General features: G+C 41.2%; 1 protein-coding gene across 1 annotated transcript in view; it reads right to left on the minus strand.

Moving 5' to 3' along the window:
• The window catches only part of PPA1 (inorganic pyrophosphatase 1), a 122641-nt gene that overhangs the window by 46957 nt on the left and 56552 nt on the right, over positions 1 to 19132 (minus strand). The window contains exon 3 of the mRNA XM_040362321.1: positions 2113 to 2166. Coding sequence (XP_040218255.1) covers positions 2113 to 2166 — 54 coding nt within the window. The remainder of the gene's footprint in view (positions 1 to 2112; positions 2167 to 19132) is intronic.

Genomic DNA, 19132 nt, shown 5'->3' on the forward strand with positions numbered 1-19132 from the left:
TTATCCTATCCTCATCGTTTATAAATAAATTAAATAAGAATGGTCCCAGGACAGAACCCTGGGGGACCCAACTTTCCACCTCAGACCATTCCGAGTTCTCCCTATTTATCACCACCCTCTGAACTCGCCGCTGTAGCCAGTTTTCAATCCGTGTACTCGCCCTATGGTCCATGCCAACGGACCTTACTTTGTACAGTAAACGTTTATGGGGAACTGTATCAAATGCTTTTGCAAAATCCAGATAACCACATCCTTTAGATGGCAGCCCATCTCCTCATAGAAGGTTAATAGATTGGTTTGGCCAGAAAGATTCTTCATGAATCCATGCTGATTTCTGCTAATGATACCATGGTCATTACTAAACTCTCTCTCTCTCCAAGACCCTGCATACAATTGATGTTAGGCTAACTGGTCTGTAATTCCCAGTGATGTATCTTGGCTCTTTTTTAAAATATTGGCGCTATATTGGCTTTTCACCAATCGGCTGGTACATTCCAATCAGTAGACTGTTAGTAAAAAAATTAGGAACAATGGTCTGGCAGTTACTTGACCAAGTTCCTTAAAGCGGGGGTTCACCCATCGACGAAAATTTTTTTATTTTTTTTTATTTTACCATAAAATCAGGCATTGTAGCGCGAGCTACAGTATGCCTGTCCCGAATTTTTTACCCCCGTACTCACCTTGTTCTCGTAGATTGAAGATTCCGGGGAATGGGCTTGCCTATGGAGACGGAGGATGATCGACGGCCGGCTCTGGCGCGTCACGCTTCTCCGGAAATAGCCGAAATAGGCTTGGTCTTCACGACGCGTGCGCATAGCCTGTGCGCAGGCGCCGTGAAGAGCCGAGACCTACTCCGGCTGTCTTCGGGGAGAGACGTGCCAGGGCCGGCCGTCAATCATCCTCCCTCTCCATAGGCACGCCCATTCCCCGCAGGAGCCGAAAAATACGATCTACGAGAACAAGGTGAGTCCGGGGTTAAAAAAAATCGGGACAGGCATCCTGTAGCTCACGCTACAATGCCTGTCTCGATGGTAAATGTGTCGGGGGGGGGGGGGTGAACTACCGCTTTAAGGACCCTCAGGTGCAAGCCATCTGGTCCCGGTTACTTATTAATGTTACATTTTTAAGTCTATTTATAATTCTGTCCTCTGTTAGCCATGTTAAATGCTAGCAACTGATAATCATGCAAACAAGAGAAAATGTCATGAATTGAATAAGATTAAATGTAGACAAATAGAACATTTAAAGTTCATTTATTGTAATACTGGAAATGCTATCAGAACAAAGAAAAAAAAAAAAAGAATCTTACAATACACATTTGTGAGGGAATCATCCATTGCGTTCAGATAAAAAAAAAAAAACACTTTAATTATTCAGACATTCAAGGGAATTCTAAATGCAAAACACATCATATGAAATGCTATTAGTTGTTCTAATGCTTATGTCATTTAACCTAATGCTGGTAATTGTCAAGCAAGATTGTATCCTTTATACAGGAAATGTACTAACAGAGGAATTGAATCAGAATTGGTCACTTTTGCTACAGTTTTTTTTTTTCTAGCATGCCATCAAGCATACTAGCGCGAGCTACAGTATGCCTTTATTTTATTTTTTGGCGCCGTACTCACAGTTTAATCCCGTAGTGAAGTTTCAGACTCCCCGCGGGGAATTGGCGTTCCTATGCAGAGGGAAGATGATTGACGGCCAGCTATGGCGCGTCACGCTTCCCGAAAATAGCCGAAATAGGACTTGGCTCTTCACGGCGCCTGCGCAGTCAGCTCCTAGTCTGTGCGCAGGCGCCGTATAGCGCCGTGAAGAGCCAAGACCTACTCCGGCTATTTTCGGGAAGCGTGACGCGCCATAGCCGGCCGTCAATCAACTTCCCTCTGCATAGGAACGCCCATTCCCCGCGGGGAGTCTGAAACTTCACTACGGGATTAAACTGAGTACGGCGCCAAAAAAATAAATAAAGGCATACTGTAGCTCACGCTAGTATGCTGCATTTCATGGTATAAACTTGTTTCTTGGGGTGAACCACCGCTTTAAAAAATAAATAAATAAAATAAATAAATAAATAAATAAATATATATACTTAATGGCAATGAAACTAACCTCCAACTTTGCATTTGTCCATCGTGGCACCTCTACCACCATGTTGAATATATACTGCAAAATAAAAAGAAATGGTTAAAGACATTATTTGGAGGAGAAAACACCACAAAATATGCTTTTAAAAAAAAAAAAAGAAGACAAACATGTTTACAGTGCTTTACTAAAAAAGACAAAACATTAGTATTTGTGTATATTACACCACAAGATTGACAAGCTGCCAAATGCAATCAGTAGCTGACAGTGTTAATGATTTACTCTGCAGTAAATTTCAGGTATTTGAATTCTGGAGCACTATAAACCGTGCCAGAACGTGCAATCATTCCCCATGTTACTGCACCCGTTAGCCTCCATGCTCCCATTACCTATTGATTTATATGAAATCTTACTTTGTCATAATAATACCTTTTACAGCAGTACAACCATGTATATTGTTGATCTATTCAGACAGCTGCCTTTTCCACAAGCTATACATTTATGTCAGAAGACTGGGAGTAGAAAAACAGAGAGCGAGACCATTAGGGTATAAAGCCAATTTTAGAGACTGAATATTGGCATTACGTGCAGTTTTCGAATTCTGCTGAAAAACTATTTTTTTCTTCATTTGGATTACTTTTCTTTTTTCATTTAGTCTTTTTATCCGTCATCTTTTTTTACCACAGGCAACGCAAAGAAAAAAAAGGAAATGTCTAGCCTAAGGCAATTCAATGGCAGCAAAGACCTGGGTCTCACACAGCAATATTTTCATCATCACCAAGAACCACAAAAAAAATAAAAAAGTTTTAGGTATTTGGTATGGATGATAGCAAGTAATAAAGTAAACCTGTCACAAACCTCAGCAGTTTCATTCAAGCATAGGATTAAAAAAAAATGCACAAGCAGGTTGCCTTCTGTGAAATCTTCATGTCAAAACATCAGTAAATCCAGATATACAAGCAACTAAACCTGTGCCTGTATTTCCTTAGGAGTTGATCATTTTCTTAAAAGCAATTTTGAGCTTTTCCTTCTGAAAGATTTAACCACTTCCAGGTAGTCACCCAATTAAGCTGAAGCTAGAGGTGATTTTTTAGTAGGCCAACACCTGCTAATAAAACAGTAAGTGAATATTCACCAAGAATAGCAAATTACAGACCCCCCCCTTCCCCACCCACCCAACGTTAAGTCAGTGGATCGCTGTGGTGAAAGAAATCGCCAAAATAGAAGGTTTAACAGTGCCTACAAAAGACATCAGGAAGAGCAGCACCGCAAAACAGTGTTATTGGCGCCATTTTCCAATGTTCCAGCGACTACAGCACGGAGAAGGAGAAGAGCAAAGTGGATTTGCCTTTCGTAAATAACCCCCAGTGTTTTCATTATGTAGGAGGTATACCAAAACGTTCTAGGTACTTATAGCCCAACTCCAGTCACATTTTAGTTTTGGATAAAGTGGGCAATTTCCAGCATCACAGCAATTTACTGTGATGTGATTGCTTGAATACATTTTTGGACGCTATTCAGAAGATCCATGGCATGCTGGGGATAAATGCTTTGATTTGGACAACGCGGGAATGCATTAACATTTCTGTCAGGTTATTTCTGTCTCTAACCTTTTTTCTCTCATTTCCCATGCCTGCAACCCCTGCATGATGGCAGTGTAGTGTGTTTTTGGCTGAAATGTAAAGGGCACAGACCGCAATAAAGTTGAAACCTCCCTCACTCTACTAGAGATTACCAATCACTTCTTGTCCTGATAAAACGTGAGGTGCTTGAATCAGCAAGCACTAAATGTCTGGTAAAGGCTGTATGTTTTCCTTGCTGTATCTAAACCAATATCAAAAGTATGGGCTAGAGTAGAGCTTTAGGAAAGATCTAGAGTAATGACAACTTCCATATTGCTGTCCTGAGCCATTGTCTTTATGACAGGACATACCACACCCTCGATTCCTGTTCCTTCTAGATGTAGTGGTCTGTCCACCCACGACATTATGCCAGTGACAGGAAGGAGCAACAGTGCAAATGTTCACTTCTGATATCCCCATTAAAAGTGTAGGCTGTACACCACCCTAAAAATAAAAGGACTCTGGCATATAAAACAAAAAAACAACAACAGAGCATTGAAACTTGCTTGGACATGCTTTTCCAATTGTGAAAAGGTATATGGCATGTTTTGTTCTCTTTCTCTTCAACTTCCAAATTAAAGAGCCTGAACAAAGCGGTCATAGCAATCTTGTTCTATCAAAACAAACAATTTGCAGAAGCCGCCACACAGCGCACACATTCTTTTTTAGAAACGCATTTCTCTGAATGTCAGGCTCGCTCTACAAAAGTAAAGAAAACACTGAGAACAATTCAGTGTCTTCACAGGGAATGTACAGTGTGTATTATGTATAATGTTCAGGACTAAAATTGACATTTGTCTTTCCAAGCAGCGAAATGTGAAATTTTATTTACAGTGTACAGCCAGCAGGTAAAGTCCTAGAGTCAGCTGACAGCATTTTTTTTTCCACCAGTTCTGTACTTGCTGTAAAGAAAATGTAATGTCATTGTGTAGTTCAGCTCTGTTCAGAACACAAATACTGTAGCTATAAAAGTGACAAAAATGTGTATACTGCGCCCCTATAGATGTTGATCCCTATACAGTGCACACGAAAAGTATTCACATCGCTTCACTTTTTCCACATTTTGTTACAGCCCTATTCCAAAATGGATTAAAATTCATTATTTTCCTCAAAATTCTACAAACAATATCCCATAATGACAACGTGAAATATACACATGCATACATACACATTAATATTTATATATATATATATATATATATATATATATATATATATATATATATATATATATATATATATATATATACATACATACATACATATACACACACACACACACACACACACACACACACACACACACACACACACACCTTTGTCATGCCACTCGATATTGAGCTCAGGCACACGGTTTCCACTGATCATCCTGAGATGTTAATACAACTTGATTGGAGTTCACCTATGGGAAATTCAGTTGATTGGACAGGCACACACCTGTCTATATAAGGTATCATAGTTAACAGTGGAAACCAAGCCATGAAGTCTAAGGAATTGTCTGTAGACCTCGGAGAAAGGATTGTATTGAGGTACAGAAAAAATTGCTGCAGCATTGAAGATCCCAATGAGCACAGTGGCCTCCATCTGTAAATAGAAGAAGTTTGGGACCACCAGGACTCCTCCTACAAGCAGGCCGCCTGGCCAAACTGTGCGATTGGGGAGAAAGGCCTTAGTCAGGGAGGTGACCAAGAACCCGATGGTCACTCTGACAGAGCTCCAGCATTTCTCTGTAGAGAGGAGAAACTTCCAGAAGAACAACAATCTCTGCAGCACTCCACCAAATCAGACCTGTATGGTAGAGGGGCCAGGTGGGAGCGACTCCTTAGTAAAAGGCACATGACAGGCCACCTAATGTTTGCCAAAAGGCACCTAAAGGACTCAGACCACGAGAAACAAAATCTCCTGGTCTGATGAAACAAAGATTGAACTATTTGGTCTAAATGGCAAGCACCATGTTTGGAGGAAACCAGACACCGCCCTTTACCTGGCCAATACCATCCCTACAGTGAAGAGTGACACTTCCCATCCAACCTGATGAAGCTTAAGAGGTCCTGCAAAGAATGTGAGAAACTTCAAAAAAAAATAGATGTGCCAAGCTTGTAGCATCATACTCAAAAAGACTTAAGGCTATAATTGGTGCTTCAACAAAGTACTGAGCAAAGGATATGAATATTAATGTACATGTTTTAATTTTTAATAGGTTTGTAAAGATTTCAAACAAACAAACTTCTTTCACGTTGTCCTTATGGGGTATTGTTTGTAGAATTTTAGAAGGAAAATAATGAATTTAATCAATTTTGGAATAAGGCTCCAACATGAAACGCTGTGAATACTTTCCGGATGCACTGTAGTGGCAACCCTTGCTGTGCAATGTACAAAGTGAAAATGAACAATAAACAAAAACGGTGAGTGCTAGTGCATCTCCTTAATGTGGTATTATATACACAGGGGCAGATCCTCAAAGATCTGCACCGGCGCAGCGTATCTGAGATACGCTACGCCGCCGTAACTTACCTGGCTTTGGTTTGAATCCAGAAAGAATTTGCGCCGTAAGTTACGGCGGCGTAGTGTATTTCTCGCAGCCTAAGGGCGCGGAATTCAAATGTGGCGAGTAGGGGGCGTGGTTCATTTAAATGAAGCGCGTCCCCACGCCGAACGAACTGCGCATGCCCTGCCCGTCAAAACTCTCAGGGTGCATTGCTCCAAATGACGTCACAAGGTTTTATTTTCGTTGTGAACGTAAATGGCGTCCAGCCCCATTCACGGACGACTTACGCAAACGACGTACAATTTTCAAAATTATACACGGGAACGACGGCCATACTTACGCGGATTACGACGTGAACGCCACCCAGCGGCCGCCGGAAAATTGCATCTTAGATCCGACGGCGTACTAAGCCTGTTGGATCTAACACAGATGCCATCGTATCTTGTTTGGTGGATACCAAAACAAAGATAACGCGCAAAGTTTGAAATTACGCGGCGTATCAACAGATACGCCGGCGTAATGTCTTTGGGGATCTGCCCCACAATGTGGGTGAAACCTTAAAAAAAAAAAAAAAATATTTTTTTTATACTACCCTATAAAAATATTAAATGGCATGGATTTTGCTTTTTTATCTCAAAACTGAATCTTTATTTTAAACTGAGAAATCTTTCAGTTTAAATACAGCGGCAGACAAGTTTATCCTAATGTGTTTAAAGCTCATTGTTTTGATGGGCATCTGGAGAATATTGCAATTGAACACTTCTTTAAAATCCCATCAGCAGCAGGCAGAAAACACAGCAAGACCTTGAAAATAGGGATTTGAATCTTAACGCTGCTGGAAAAAATAAAAAAAATACAGCATGAAGTCAATTACATTCTATTCCACTCCAACTTTCCAACTGGGATTATGACAATAAGATGGACGTGAAATATTTATATAAAAGGAGAAGTTATTTCCACTTCAAGGTGCAAGACACAGGAAGGGCTTGAAATCCTGATAGGGATGTTCTAAATCTATCAGCAGCATGCCAAGACATAATCCCAAAAAGGATGCGTAGGCTTCCAACTGCGTGAAAAACAATATATTTGAAGGAGATCAATCATCTAAAACTGCAGAAAATGTGTTTGGTATACAATTTATAAAAATGTGAAATACAACTAATTGAGATGCCTTTTAAAACACACACACACACACACACACACACACACACACACACACACACACACTACTCTCAATTAGCCTACCACAGATTGAGCTTTCTTCAGGGAGCAGATTTTATAAAAGGCCTTCGTGTCACACTGTCGGTTTGGAATATAAGAGCTGTAATCTGGTTGCTATGGACAACAAAAAAATCCTCCCAGTTTTAGACATAATCCTCCTTCCCAATCCTGGAGGTCAAAGCACTGCGGTACAGTTTTATCTTCAGAGACATGCAGGGGTTAATTTAATTAAGGCAAATAGACTGCACTTTGGAGGATCAGTTGCTCCAGAGCTTAGTAAATGGAGGTAAAGCTTTACTTTGTAAAAAATACACAATGGCATGCAAGGAAAAAATAACAAAAAACAGCATTTTTGCTTGCACATGATTGGATTATGAAAGTCAGCAGCACTTTTGCTCAGTAACTAAGCCCTGGGGCAACTGCAGTTGCAATGTGCACAATGTGTTTGACTTTAGTAAATCAACCCCATAGTTTGTGGGTTTGAGATTCTGTAGCCTTGAAAAATGTTGAATGTAGTAGTAAACTACTACCAGCGGGGGAATAAACACACAGGGGTTATTTACGAAAGGAAAATCCACGTTGCACTACAAGTGCAAACTACAAGTGCAAAGTGCACTTGGAAGTGCAGTCGTAAATCCGCCAGTATTTTAATTAAAAAAATAAAATAAAATAAAAACGTTTTATTAAAACAGAAGCAAAGAAAAGTAAAGCGGTTAAGCCACCTCATTCCGCCTTGATTTTTAGTTTTTTTTCCTAGTATTGGTGCAATCTTTTTTTATTCAGTTTTTCTTCACCTTGTACTGCTTCACTACTTGGCTTCTGCAGTGGCAGCAGTGTATTTACCCACTTAAGCCAGGGGTGTCCAAACTTTTTTCAAAGAGAGCCAGATTTGATGAAGTGAACATGCGTGAGGGCCGATCATTTTGCCCGACATTCTTTGAACCATTAAAATTCGGTCTAAGTGTGTTCATTCGAGCACTAATACACTGCCCAACAAGAATTCTCTTGCCTTTGTGGCAGTCCATCACAGATCCCCAGTGCATCCACAGATCCATCCCAGACCCCCCCCCCCCATCACAGAGCCCACTCCATCTCAGACCCCTCCCCCATTACAGACTCCCTCCCCATTACAGACTCCCTTCATCACAGTCCTCCCTCGATATTAGACTCAGACTGTCCCTTTCATCAAGGCAGCATTCCCCCTCCCCATACTGCCCTACATTAATCACATAAGCCAGGAAGCACGCATGGCAGGTCCAGACAAAGGGCGGGACTTTTCGAGTTAAAGACGGGTGATTGGTTGCTGGGACCCGCCCCACTGTCTACCAACCAATCACCTGCTTTGTAACTTGAAAGATTCCGCCCTTTGTCCGGACCTGCAGGGCTTCCAGGCTTCTGTGAATAAGGTGTGTGGGGAGGGGGAGTAAGGGGGAGTGATGCAATGATGTAGGAGGCGTGCCGTGCCTCCCATGTAATGAAAGATGTATATATAAAATGGTTAAGAACATCAAATACAGCCAACACTTTTATGAGAATAAAGGATTCCCCTTCTTTGGGGCTTGAGCAGTCAATGTTAACAGAATCACAAAATAATGCTGTAAGGCAGTGGTCATCAACCCTGCCCTACAGGGCGCACTAACAGGCCAGGTTTTATGTATTACCATGGGGAGATGCAGTCTAGAATACTGCAATCACTGAGCAGCAAATGATATCACCTGTGATGTATTTCAGTTATCTTGCAAACCTGGCCTGTTAGTGGGCCCTGTAGGGCAGGGCTGATGACCACTGCTGTAAGGGACCTGTGTTAAGGCTTAATGAAGATCGTCTCCTAAAGACATTTAAAAAAGTGACCGTAAAGTCTAGTTTAAAAAAAAATTAAAAATAAACAAACAAACATGGTATACTTACTTCCTCTGTACAGTTGGTTTTACACAGAGCAGCCCGGATCCTCTTCTAGGGTGGCCCTTTTTGCTTCTCCTGGCCCCTCCCTCCTATAGAGTACCCCCCTCCCCCAGTCATCAGCTTCTTTTGGGGACATTCAAGTGGAGTCACAGCTCAGTGTGTCCATTCAGACACAGATCACCACCCCTCTCTCCCCTGATTTGCTGGCTGACTTTGATTGACACCTCTGGGAGCCAATGGCGCCGCTGCTGTGTCTCAGCCAATCAGAAGTGTCCCGGACAGCTTAGACATTTGTGGACATCGCTGGAGAGAGATGGGGCTCAGATTAGTAATTAGGGGGATGCTGGTGTGGCCACTACACACAATTTTTTTATCTTAATACATAGAATGCATTTAGACACGTTTCAGATGCCAAAAGTCCAAACGTGTTTGGTCGAGTTTTGTTTATAGGAGTTTTTAGCCATTTTAAACGCTTCTAAACGCAAAACACAGCAAAAATGTGCTAAACGCGGCATGTAAATGAGACAGAATGGTCGTTTTAAACGTGGGTTATTATCTGTCAAGTTAAAAGGTGTTGTAAAGTTTTTTTTTTCTAAATAGGTTCTTTTAAGCTAGTGCATTGTTGATTCGCTTACCCTTTCCTTTGATTTCCTTTCTAAATGTTTTTTCTTTATTTTCTTTGTCTGAATTTCTCACTTCCTGTTCCTCCTCAGTAAGCTGTTCTGGCTGACTAACCACCGCTCGGATGATGGTGTGAAGTTTACTGAGAAACAGGAAGTGAGAAATTCAGACAAAGAAAAAAAAAAAAACATTTAGAAGGGAAATCGACGGGAAAGGTAAGTGAACCAACAATGCACTAGCTTAAAAAAAAACTATTTATAAAATAAAAAAAATAACCTTTATAACCCCTTTAAATTGTTCAGGGGAGGTTGTAAAAATGTCCCTTGTACATGAAGCGGAGACTGCTACTAGTAGACAGACTCCCACAAGTCAAAGATTGTTACATTGTGGTTTTCTTTCCATGCTGGCGAGTAGTTGATACTTTTTACTCTAATAAATAGAACAAAGGATAATGCACAAGGCTGGTGCTCCCTCTTTTTTCTATTCTCTCATTTGACTGCTAGGATACCCCTATCCTGGAGGGCAGCAAGGCCTGAGATATTATCCATTCTGAATTTTGTATCGCCGGGTGAACACATTTGTGTGCAAGAGTATTTGTTTTGCTGCTATTGATATCAATGGAATCCGTCATTTTCTGTAGCATCATATATTGACACTGCAGGCAATTAAAATATGGTGGTTTCTACCAATCATTTATTTATAAAGTATTGCTCTAAATCTTCAATAATACTGACCTACTCATGAATGTTAAGGCCTCATGCACACTGGACGTTAAAATAACAACGTTATAAAAAACGGCAGTAGCTTTACAGTGACTCAACTTTCTCCCCCCCCCCCCTTTTTCAATGGTTAACTGGTTAAAAAACGCTGGTGTGTGACGTTTGAGCGTTTATTGGCATTTATCGACGTTCATCAGTGTTAGAGCGTTTTTACAGCTGAAAAACATCTCTCGAAACCCAGTTTTGTTTTGTTTTTTTACTACTCAAAAACGCCACTGCCCAAAACTGCTGATAACAGCCTATGTGTGCATGGACACATGTAATAACATGGAGAATTCAATGACTGTAGAAAAAAAAAAAAGTCTACTGCCAAAAACAGCCGCTGTAAAAACGTCAAACGTCCAGTGTGCATGAGGCCTTACAGTCAGCCAGAATGAAACATTTGTATATTTCTTAATCATTCTTGCCGGCTTCCCTCCTGGCAGCATGGATATTTCCGACATACAAGATTGCACTGCAGAGCTGGGTCACTGATGCTTGTGTATTACAAGACATGACCAATACTGGAAGAGCAGAATGTGAAGCTACAGCAACATTAAATCCGATACACTCGAGTAAGCTGAAAAATCTTCTGCCGTCATCCCAAGGGGTTTTAAAATTGCTTCACAATTAAGCCTCTGTCAAGCTAATTTTCAGAGATTGTACGCAGTGCCAATTATATAGAAAGTTCATGATTAAAACAGTAATCTAAAATACCATGGTTATTGGCTCCAGAAACCCTTTTCATCTGGTATGTCAAAGTAGTCAAATGTGAAAAAGTGACGCAAGCCTGATTTAGCTACTAGAATAAAAGATTTTAAAATTACGGGAATACTGCTAAATTCTTATGAAGTATTTTAATGTTTTGACAATTAAATGTAAAAAGACTTTAGGGCTAGTTTAACACTTGCTTCAAAACATGGCTTTGGCCAGGCTTTGTTAACCACTTCCCACCCGGCCACTGTACATATACGGCCGGACGGGCGCTCTCTTCTGAGTGGGCGTTCAGGAACGTCCCTCAGAAGGAGGGGGATCACACGTGTGCGTTCCCAATGCACTCGTGTCACCCAGACACGGCGCATCTCAGATCAGCAGGGGGCTCTGTGATAGGCCCTCCTGATCACATGACGGCCGTGTCCAATCACAGCCATCATGTGATGTAAACACAGAGCCAGTTGCTAGGCGATAGGCTCTCCTCACACAGAAGTTGTCGGTGAGGAATTGCTGCAGCCCAGCTAGTGACAGTGAGTATGAGATGTTTACAGCTTTTTACTCACTGATCACCAGCCTAGTGTCACACACACACACACACACACACACAATGTAAAATACACACAGTAAACACACATGTCCCCCAAAACACGTCCCCACATAGTAAAAACACCTGGTCCCCACATATGTAACAGTAAAATCACATGTCCCAATGATCATTGGTACACATGCCCATGATCTCCTGCGCACATCTGTAAATGATCATTTGCGTACATATGTCCGTGGTCACACAAACCAATTATTATACACTTAACAGGAATTTTTTTTACCAAAAACTCGTAGCAGAATACATTTTGGTTTAAATTTATGACAAAATTAGATTTTATTGGATTTCTTTTAAAATGGAAAGAAAAAAATATTTTTTTTTTTCCATATTTCTGCTCTTTTTCCGCCTATATCGTAAAAAAAATTCAACGGAGTCATGAATAAATCCCCCCAAAAGAAAGCTCTATTTGTGCAAACAAAATGATACAAATTTCATTTGGGTACAGTGTAGCATGACCGCGCAATTGTCATTGAAAGTGCGAGAGCGATGAAAGCTGAAAATTGGTCTGGGACGGAAGGGGGCGAAAGTGCCCAGTATTGATGTGGTTAAAGTTCTCTGAATGCCAGTCAAAGCACACACACACCAAAATTATTGTGATGCCCGCCTTTATAGGCACATTAACTTTAACCACTTAAGACCCAGACCAATATGCAGGTTAAGGACCTTGCCCCTTTTTGCGATTCGGCACTGCGTCGCTTTAACTGACAATTGCGCGGTCGTGCGACGTGGCTCCCAAACAAAATTGGCGTCCTTTTTTTTCCCAAAATAGAGCAATTAAAAAAAAAAAAAAAAAAGCAATATTTTTTACTTTTTGCTATAATAAATATCCCCAAAAAAGATTAAAAAAAAATAAAAATCCCCCCCCTCAGTTTAGGCCGATACGTATTCTACCCATTTTTGGTAAAAAAATATAAAAAAATAAAAAAAAATCACAAGAAGCGTTTAACGATTGGTTTGCGCAAAATTTATAGCATTTATAAAATAAGGGACAGTTTTATGGCATATTAATTTTTTTTTTCTACTAATGGCGGTGATCAGCGTTTTTTTTTCGTGACTGCGGCATTATGGCTGACACATCGAACAATTTTGACACATTTTTGGGACCATTGTCATTTTCACAGCAAAAAGTGCTATAAAAATGCATCGTTTACTGTGAAAATGACAATTGCCATTCTGCCGACGTATATGTGCAGGAGGCGGTCCTTAAGTGGTTAATGCCATCCCAGTCTTAGGGTTCAACGTTAAGTTGCCCCACCCTTTGCAGCTAGAACAGCTTACACTCTTCTGGGAAGGGCGTCGGCGAGGTTTAGGAGTGTGCCTATGGGAATGTTTGACCATTCTTCCAGAAGAGCATTTGTGAGGTCAGGCACAGATGTCGGAGAGAAGGCCTGGCTCACAGTCTCCGCATCAATTTATCCCAAAGGTGTTCTATTGGGTTGAGGTCAGGACTCTGTGCAGGCCTATCAAGTTCCTTCACCCAAACTTGCTCACCCATGTCTCTATGGACCTTAATTTGTGCACAGTTAAGTTGGAACAGGAAGAGCCAACCCCCAAACTGTTCCCACAAAGTTGGGAGCATAAAATTGTGCAAAATATCTTGGTATACCGACATCTTAAGAGTTCCTTTCACTGGAACCAAGGGGCCAAGCCCAGACCCTGATAAACAACCCCACACCATAATCCCCCCTCCACCAAATTATTTTGACCAGTCCACAAAGCACTGTCAATAAAGACATGGATGAGTGAGTTTGGGGTGGAGGAACTTGACAAGCCTGCACAGAGTCCTGACCTCAATCCAAAAGAACACCTTTGTGATGCATTGGAGCGCACACTGAGCCAGGCCTTCTCGACCAACATCAGTGCCTGACGTCACAAATGCACTTCTGGAAAAATGGTCAAACATTACCATAGACACACGGGTGGGCCAACTCAATATTGAACCCAATGGACTAAGATACCATTAGAGTTCATGTGTGCATAAGGGCAGGCGTCCCAATACTATGTATATATAAAAAACACTTTACCACAACGACCGCCAAGATGTTACACCTCATTTCTTTTTAAAGTACTTTTTTCATTTAGTCTCTTTACCATCCATAATATGAATCCGTTTGTTCACTACCCACTCCACCACAAGAGCAGACACCAAGCCCCTTAAAATGTTAGTTTATAATAATCTCCACCCCCTCAATACAATCCTAGCTGTGAAGGATTTCGAAGGAATATGGATTTGCTTTCTAAAGTCTATGCTTATACAGCTCCAGAAGCTATATGGTCTTTCGCCGGTTTCAAATGAACAACTCCTTAGTGGACCACCGATTGGGCACAAATCTAATCTCTTTGCCTTGATGTTCAGCGTTATCGATTTCCTCTTGGCAGCACACTGACTTCAAAATCAGAAAAATGCTACAATGCAAAATATTGAACAAGCTCAAGTTTTTATAGAACAGGGAATTGAAACAATTTCATAGACCGCACTCCAACAGATGCACATTACAGATTTAACACCATACCACAAATAGGTTATGTTGAAGGGCTGGGGGCCTTTGATGTGTACTGTGCTTATCCAAGGCCAACAAGTGCATTATCTGACCTTTAAAGCTCACAAAAATTCCACCATCAATTTTTAGCCTGTCTCCAGCATTAAAAGCACCAGAGACAAAACCACTGCCTGAATCACGACCAATAGAGCCGATTACAGGCCTCATTGGTCAGGGGCCAAAAAAAAAAAAAAAATACAAATAATCTAAAGCCCTGTACACACAATTGGTCCATCCGATGAGAACGGTCTGATGGACCGTTTATCGGTTAACCAATGAAGCGGACTGATGGTCAGTCGTGCCTACACACCATCGGTTAAAAAAAAACGATCGTGTCAGAACGCGGTGACGTAAAACACCACGACGTGCTGAAAAAAAAACGAAGTTCAATGCTTCCAAGCATGCGTCGACTTGATTCTGAGCATGCGCAGATTTTTAACCGATGGTTGTGCCTACTAACGATCGGTTTTTAACTATCGGTTAAATTTAAAACAAGTTAGCTTTTTTTTAACCCATGGATAAATAACCGATGGGGCCCACACGCGATCGTTTTGGACCGATGAAAACTGTCCATCAGACCGTTCTCATCGGTTTAACCGATCGTGTGTACGCGGCCTAAAGCCGCGTACACACGACCGGTTTTCCCGGCAGGAAAACTGCCAGGAGAGCTTTTGGCAGGGAAAACCGGATGTGTGTATGCCTCCTTGCAGTTATTCCGTCAGGAAAAACAGCAGGGGATCCAGCCGGGAAAATAGGAGAACCTGTTCATTTTCCCGTCGGAATTCCCAGCGTTTTTTATTTCCGCCTGATCTACTACTTACCTACGAGAAAGACTGCGAGGCAGTGCCGATGGAGCATACACACGGCCGGGATTCCCGGCCAAAGCTCCATGGCAGTTTTCCTGCCGGGTTCTCAGCTTTCCCCTCGGTTTTCAGAGCGTGTGTACAGGGCTTAATGCTTATACATAGAAAATATTTAAACTTTATAGATTTCAGATTTGTTGAATTTGTTTTCAACAACATGGAAAATTTAAAAAAAAGTTGCTCTTTTTGTTTATAGGGCAGACAACCACAGAGATGACCAAATACCACCAAAAGAAGGCTCTATTTGTTAAAAAAAATAATAATATGGCAAGAGCAAGACTATGCATGCTCAGAAACGAAAATAATACATACAAAAACACATTACATCACTTCTGAAGTTGAATTCTGTCGTACGAGAATTTTCGTATGGCGAGTAACCTTTTCACTTTCGACACGAGACTAGCATGCAAAAAAAAAAAAAAAACCTGATGAGTGGTTGTCTAAAAACCTGATCGTGTGTACGAGGCTTTACTCAAATAACCACTTGTTACAACCAAGACATGAATACCATCTCTGAATGCACAACACATCGAACCTTGAGGCAGATAGGCTACAGCAGCTAAAGACCAGACCTGGTGTCAGCCAAGAACAGGAAAAAAAGGCTACACATTGCACAGGCTCACCAAAATTGGACACTAGAAGATTGGAAAAAAGTTGCCTGGTCTGACAAGTCTATTTCAGCTGCAACATACAGATGGTAGGGTCAAAATTTGACGTAAACATGAAAGCATGGATCCATGCCGCCTTGTATCAGTTCAGGCTGGTGGTGACGAAATGGTGTGGGGGATATTTTCTTGGCACACTTTGGGCCCCTTAGTACCAACTGAACATCGTTTAAAATGCCACGGCCTACCAGAATATTGTTGCTGACCATGTCCATCCCTTTGTGACTACAGTGTACCCTTCTTCTGATGGCTCCTTCCAGCAGTACAATGCACCATGTCACAAAGCTCAAATAATCTCATCACTGGTTTCTTGGACATGACAATGAGGTCCCTGTACTCTAATGGCCTCCAGTCACCAGATCTCAATCCAATAGAGCACCTTTGGGATGTGGTGGAAGATTCACATCATGGATGTGCAGCTGACAAATCTGCAGCAACTCCGTGATGCCATCATGTCAATATGGACCAAAATCTGAGAAATGTTTCCAACACCTTGTTGAATCTATGCCATGAAGAATTAAGGCAGTTCTGAAGTCAAAAGGGGGTCTAACCCATTACTAGCAAGGTGTACCTCAAAGTAGATGGGGAGTGTATATATTTCCATTTTCTGCTGCCAGAGCTCAATTACAATTATTCAGATCACTTAAAAAGGTAGCCTGTGCCAATGCAAGGCAAAGCAACAAGTTTGTTTAACGCCCCCTCCCCAAGCAGCACATAATTCCCTTTTTATCACTCACTGCTATGTTCAACTGCCAGAAATAAAGCAAGCAAGCCCTGTGCGATGCATTAGGTATTTTTCAGGAAGATTACTTTAAATTATTTTTTGTTAGTCTGCTAGTTTATAAAGCTTATTTTAATCACAAACCTCTTTGGCCAGGTTGCCCTCTTACCCACTGATCTGATTAGTATGCAAGTAAATATGACATTGTAACTAACAAAAAACACTATGCTATTTTTCAAATTGTGGAAGCTTTTAGAACTATAAAATATTTTACTTTCTCTGCCCTTGAGTTCACAATATTTATTAGCATACTCCACAACTTCTTTAATTTAATAATGTGTTCCACCGTTTCAGCAGCATAAACATATATTATTCATGGAGCACAGAAATACTTTAATAGTCAAACACAGGGAGCTGGCATAATGGGTGAAACAGGTTGGAATGCATGCGCATACTGAATTTAAGAACTGGATACGGTAAGTGCTACTGAACTCAAATCACACAATAAGGCAAAGCATTGTAAATACCAGTATTCCGTCTCAGTGATTAGATTAGGAGGCGATGACCCCTATGCCGAGTGGGGTAGGAAAAAGATCATTTGAGCAACATACTGTATTCACTACTATGCAAATGTTTTAGACAGGCGTGAAAAAAAAAATATTGTACATTGCAAGTATTTTTACAAACTTTGTTGCAGATTCCTACCTTTCGCTGTTTTGAAGTGTGACAGACCTAGCCGGGACAGAGGCTTTTGGAGGGGACAGAATACTAGCCTCTTGCCTACCAATCATGGGCCTTGGCATTTGGGGGAACAATGCTCTTTGTGAGCTGTATGCCTGGGGACCCCTGAGGTGGTGTTACTTTGGATTCAAGTCCATGTCCCCCCAAGACACAGACTCTGGGAACCCTGTACATATCATATTATAAATAGTGACTGATTCATAATGTTGGGACACATACTGTTAGGAGATGCTGATGTCAACTCCAGCCACCTGTCTGTTGTCTGCTATAATGTAAAATAGTCTAGTATAACTTCTAAGAGTCTTTCACTCATTGTTTGTGCCAATTAACCCTGCAATTGTATGAAGGAGTTCTGTGTTGATATGCATGATAATGTATATTGTAGTTAGGGAGTCACATTGGCTGCTTTAAGGGATTAGTTAATTAGCTCATGTTAATTTATGTTTCTGGTTACAGGTGTATTGTTAGAGTAATATGAGCAGGAGGGGGAACCTCCTCCATAAGACTTGTATTCTGGTTCTAATAAACAGTCCATGTTTAGCAAATGAGTATCGTCTTGTTTGTAGTTGTCAGCAGTTGGAATATCTGATATCTATATTCAAACTGGGAGGAAGTGGTATATGACCAAAGCACTCAAGCCGAGTGTGGAACGTTCCGTTACATGAAGGAATAGCCGTTTGTGTCCATGTGCCAAGTGAATATGCATGTGAATATGTATGGGAGCTGCTGCACCTGCAGGGCTCAAATGAGAAAAGCTGCTGGGTCTGCATCCCTTTAAGCATGAATTCACTTTGAGAGCTAAAAAAAAAAAAAAATAATAATAATAAAATGTTTTTTTTATCTTAGTGCAGACTTGGAAAATCAGTAGGCCAAATCACACAAGCACGAAATGACATACATGGGGGGGGGGGGGGGGGGTTGGTTCTGTTCCCTTTCTGTGTACAGAAGGCCTCCAGGTAGTCATATTGCATTTTACAGAAAATTACAGAGCTGCAGATTGAAAAAGAGGTAATTTTTAATAACATGTAATTACATTCAATATCAATAGGACTTGTGTCACAATGGTGCATCCTATATATTTGTTTTATTTATTATTTGCCATTCTGCCCCACCCCCCCCCACCCCCTCCCAAGTGGAATCGCCGTTTAGGCTGGGTTCATGCCTATGCGAATTGGATGCGGCTGTTACTGGCTCTCTATGGAGCCGGTTCACATATCTTCGCAGCATGTCCGGTGCATTTTGCAGGAAAAAAAGTGTGCCTTTTTTCGTCCGTTTCAGGTCCGAATTCAGCCAAAAGTTTGGGCTGAAATCGGACCTGAAAAGGTGAACCAGGACGCAACGGATCCCTGCTGTGCGATGAATCCATCTTAGGTGTGAACCCAGCCTTACAGAATTTCCTCTCACCTGCCTTAAACTTTTGCACAGTACTCAAACAATGTTTTTTGGGCAGAATTCACAGCTTGTTATAGGTTGCATCTAATAATTACAGGATAGAGCCAACAGGGGTGTTGGATGAGAGAGTTTTGCAATTAAATCTTCCACATTGGATACAAAATATATGATTCACAACTACAAGAATGGTAAAAC

Source organism: Rana temporaria, chromosome 8 (genome assembly GCF_905171775.1).
Source record: "Rana temporaria chromosome 8, aRanTem1.1, whole genome shotgun sequence".
Classification (NCBI taxonomy): domain Eukaryota; kingdom Metazoa; phylum Chordata; class Amphibia; order Anura; family Ranidae; genus Rana; species Rana temporaria.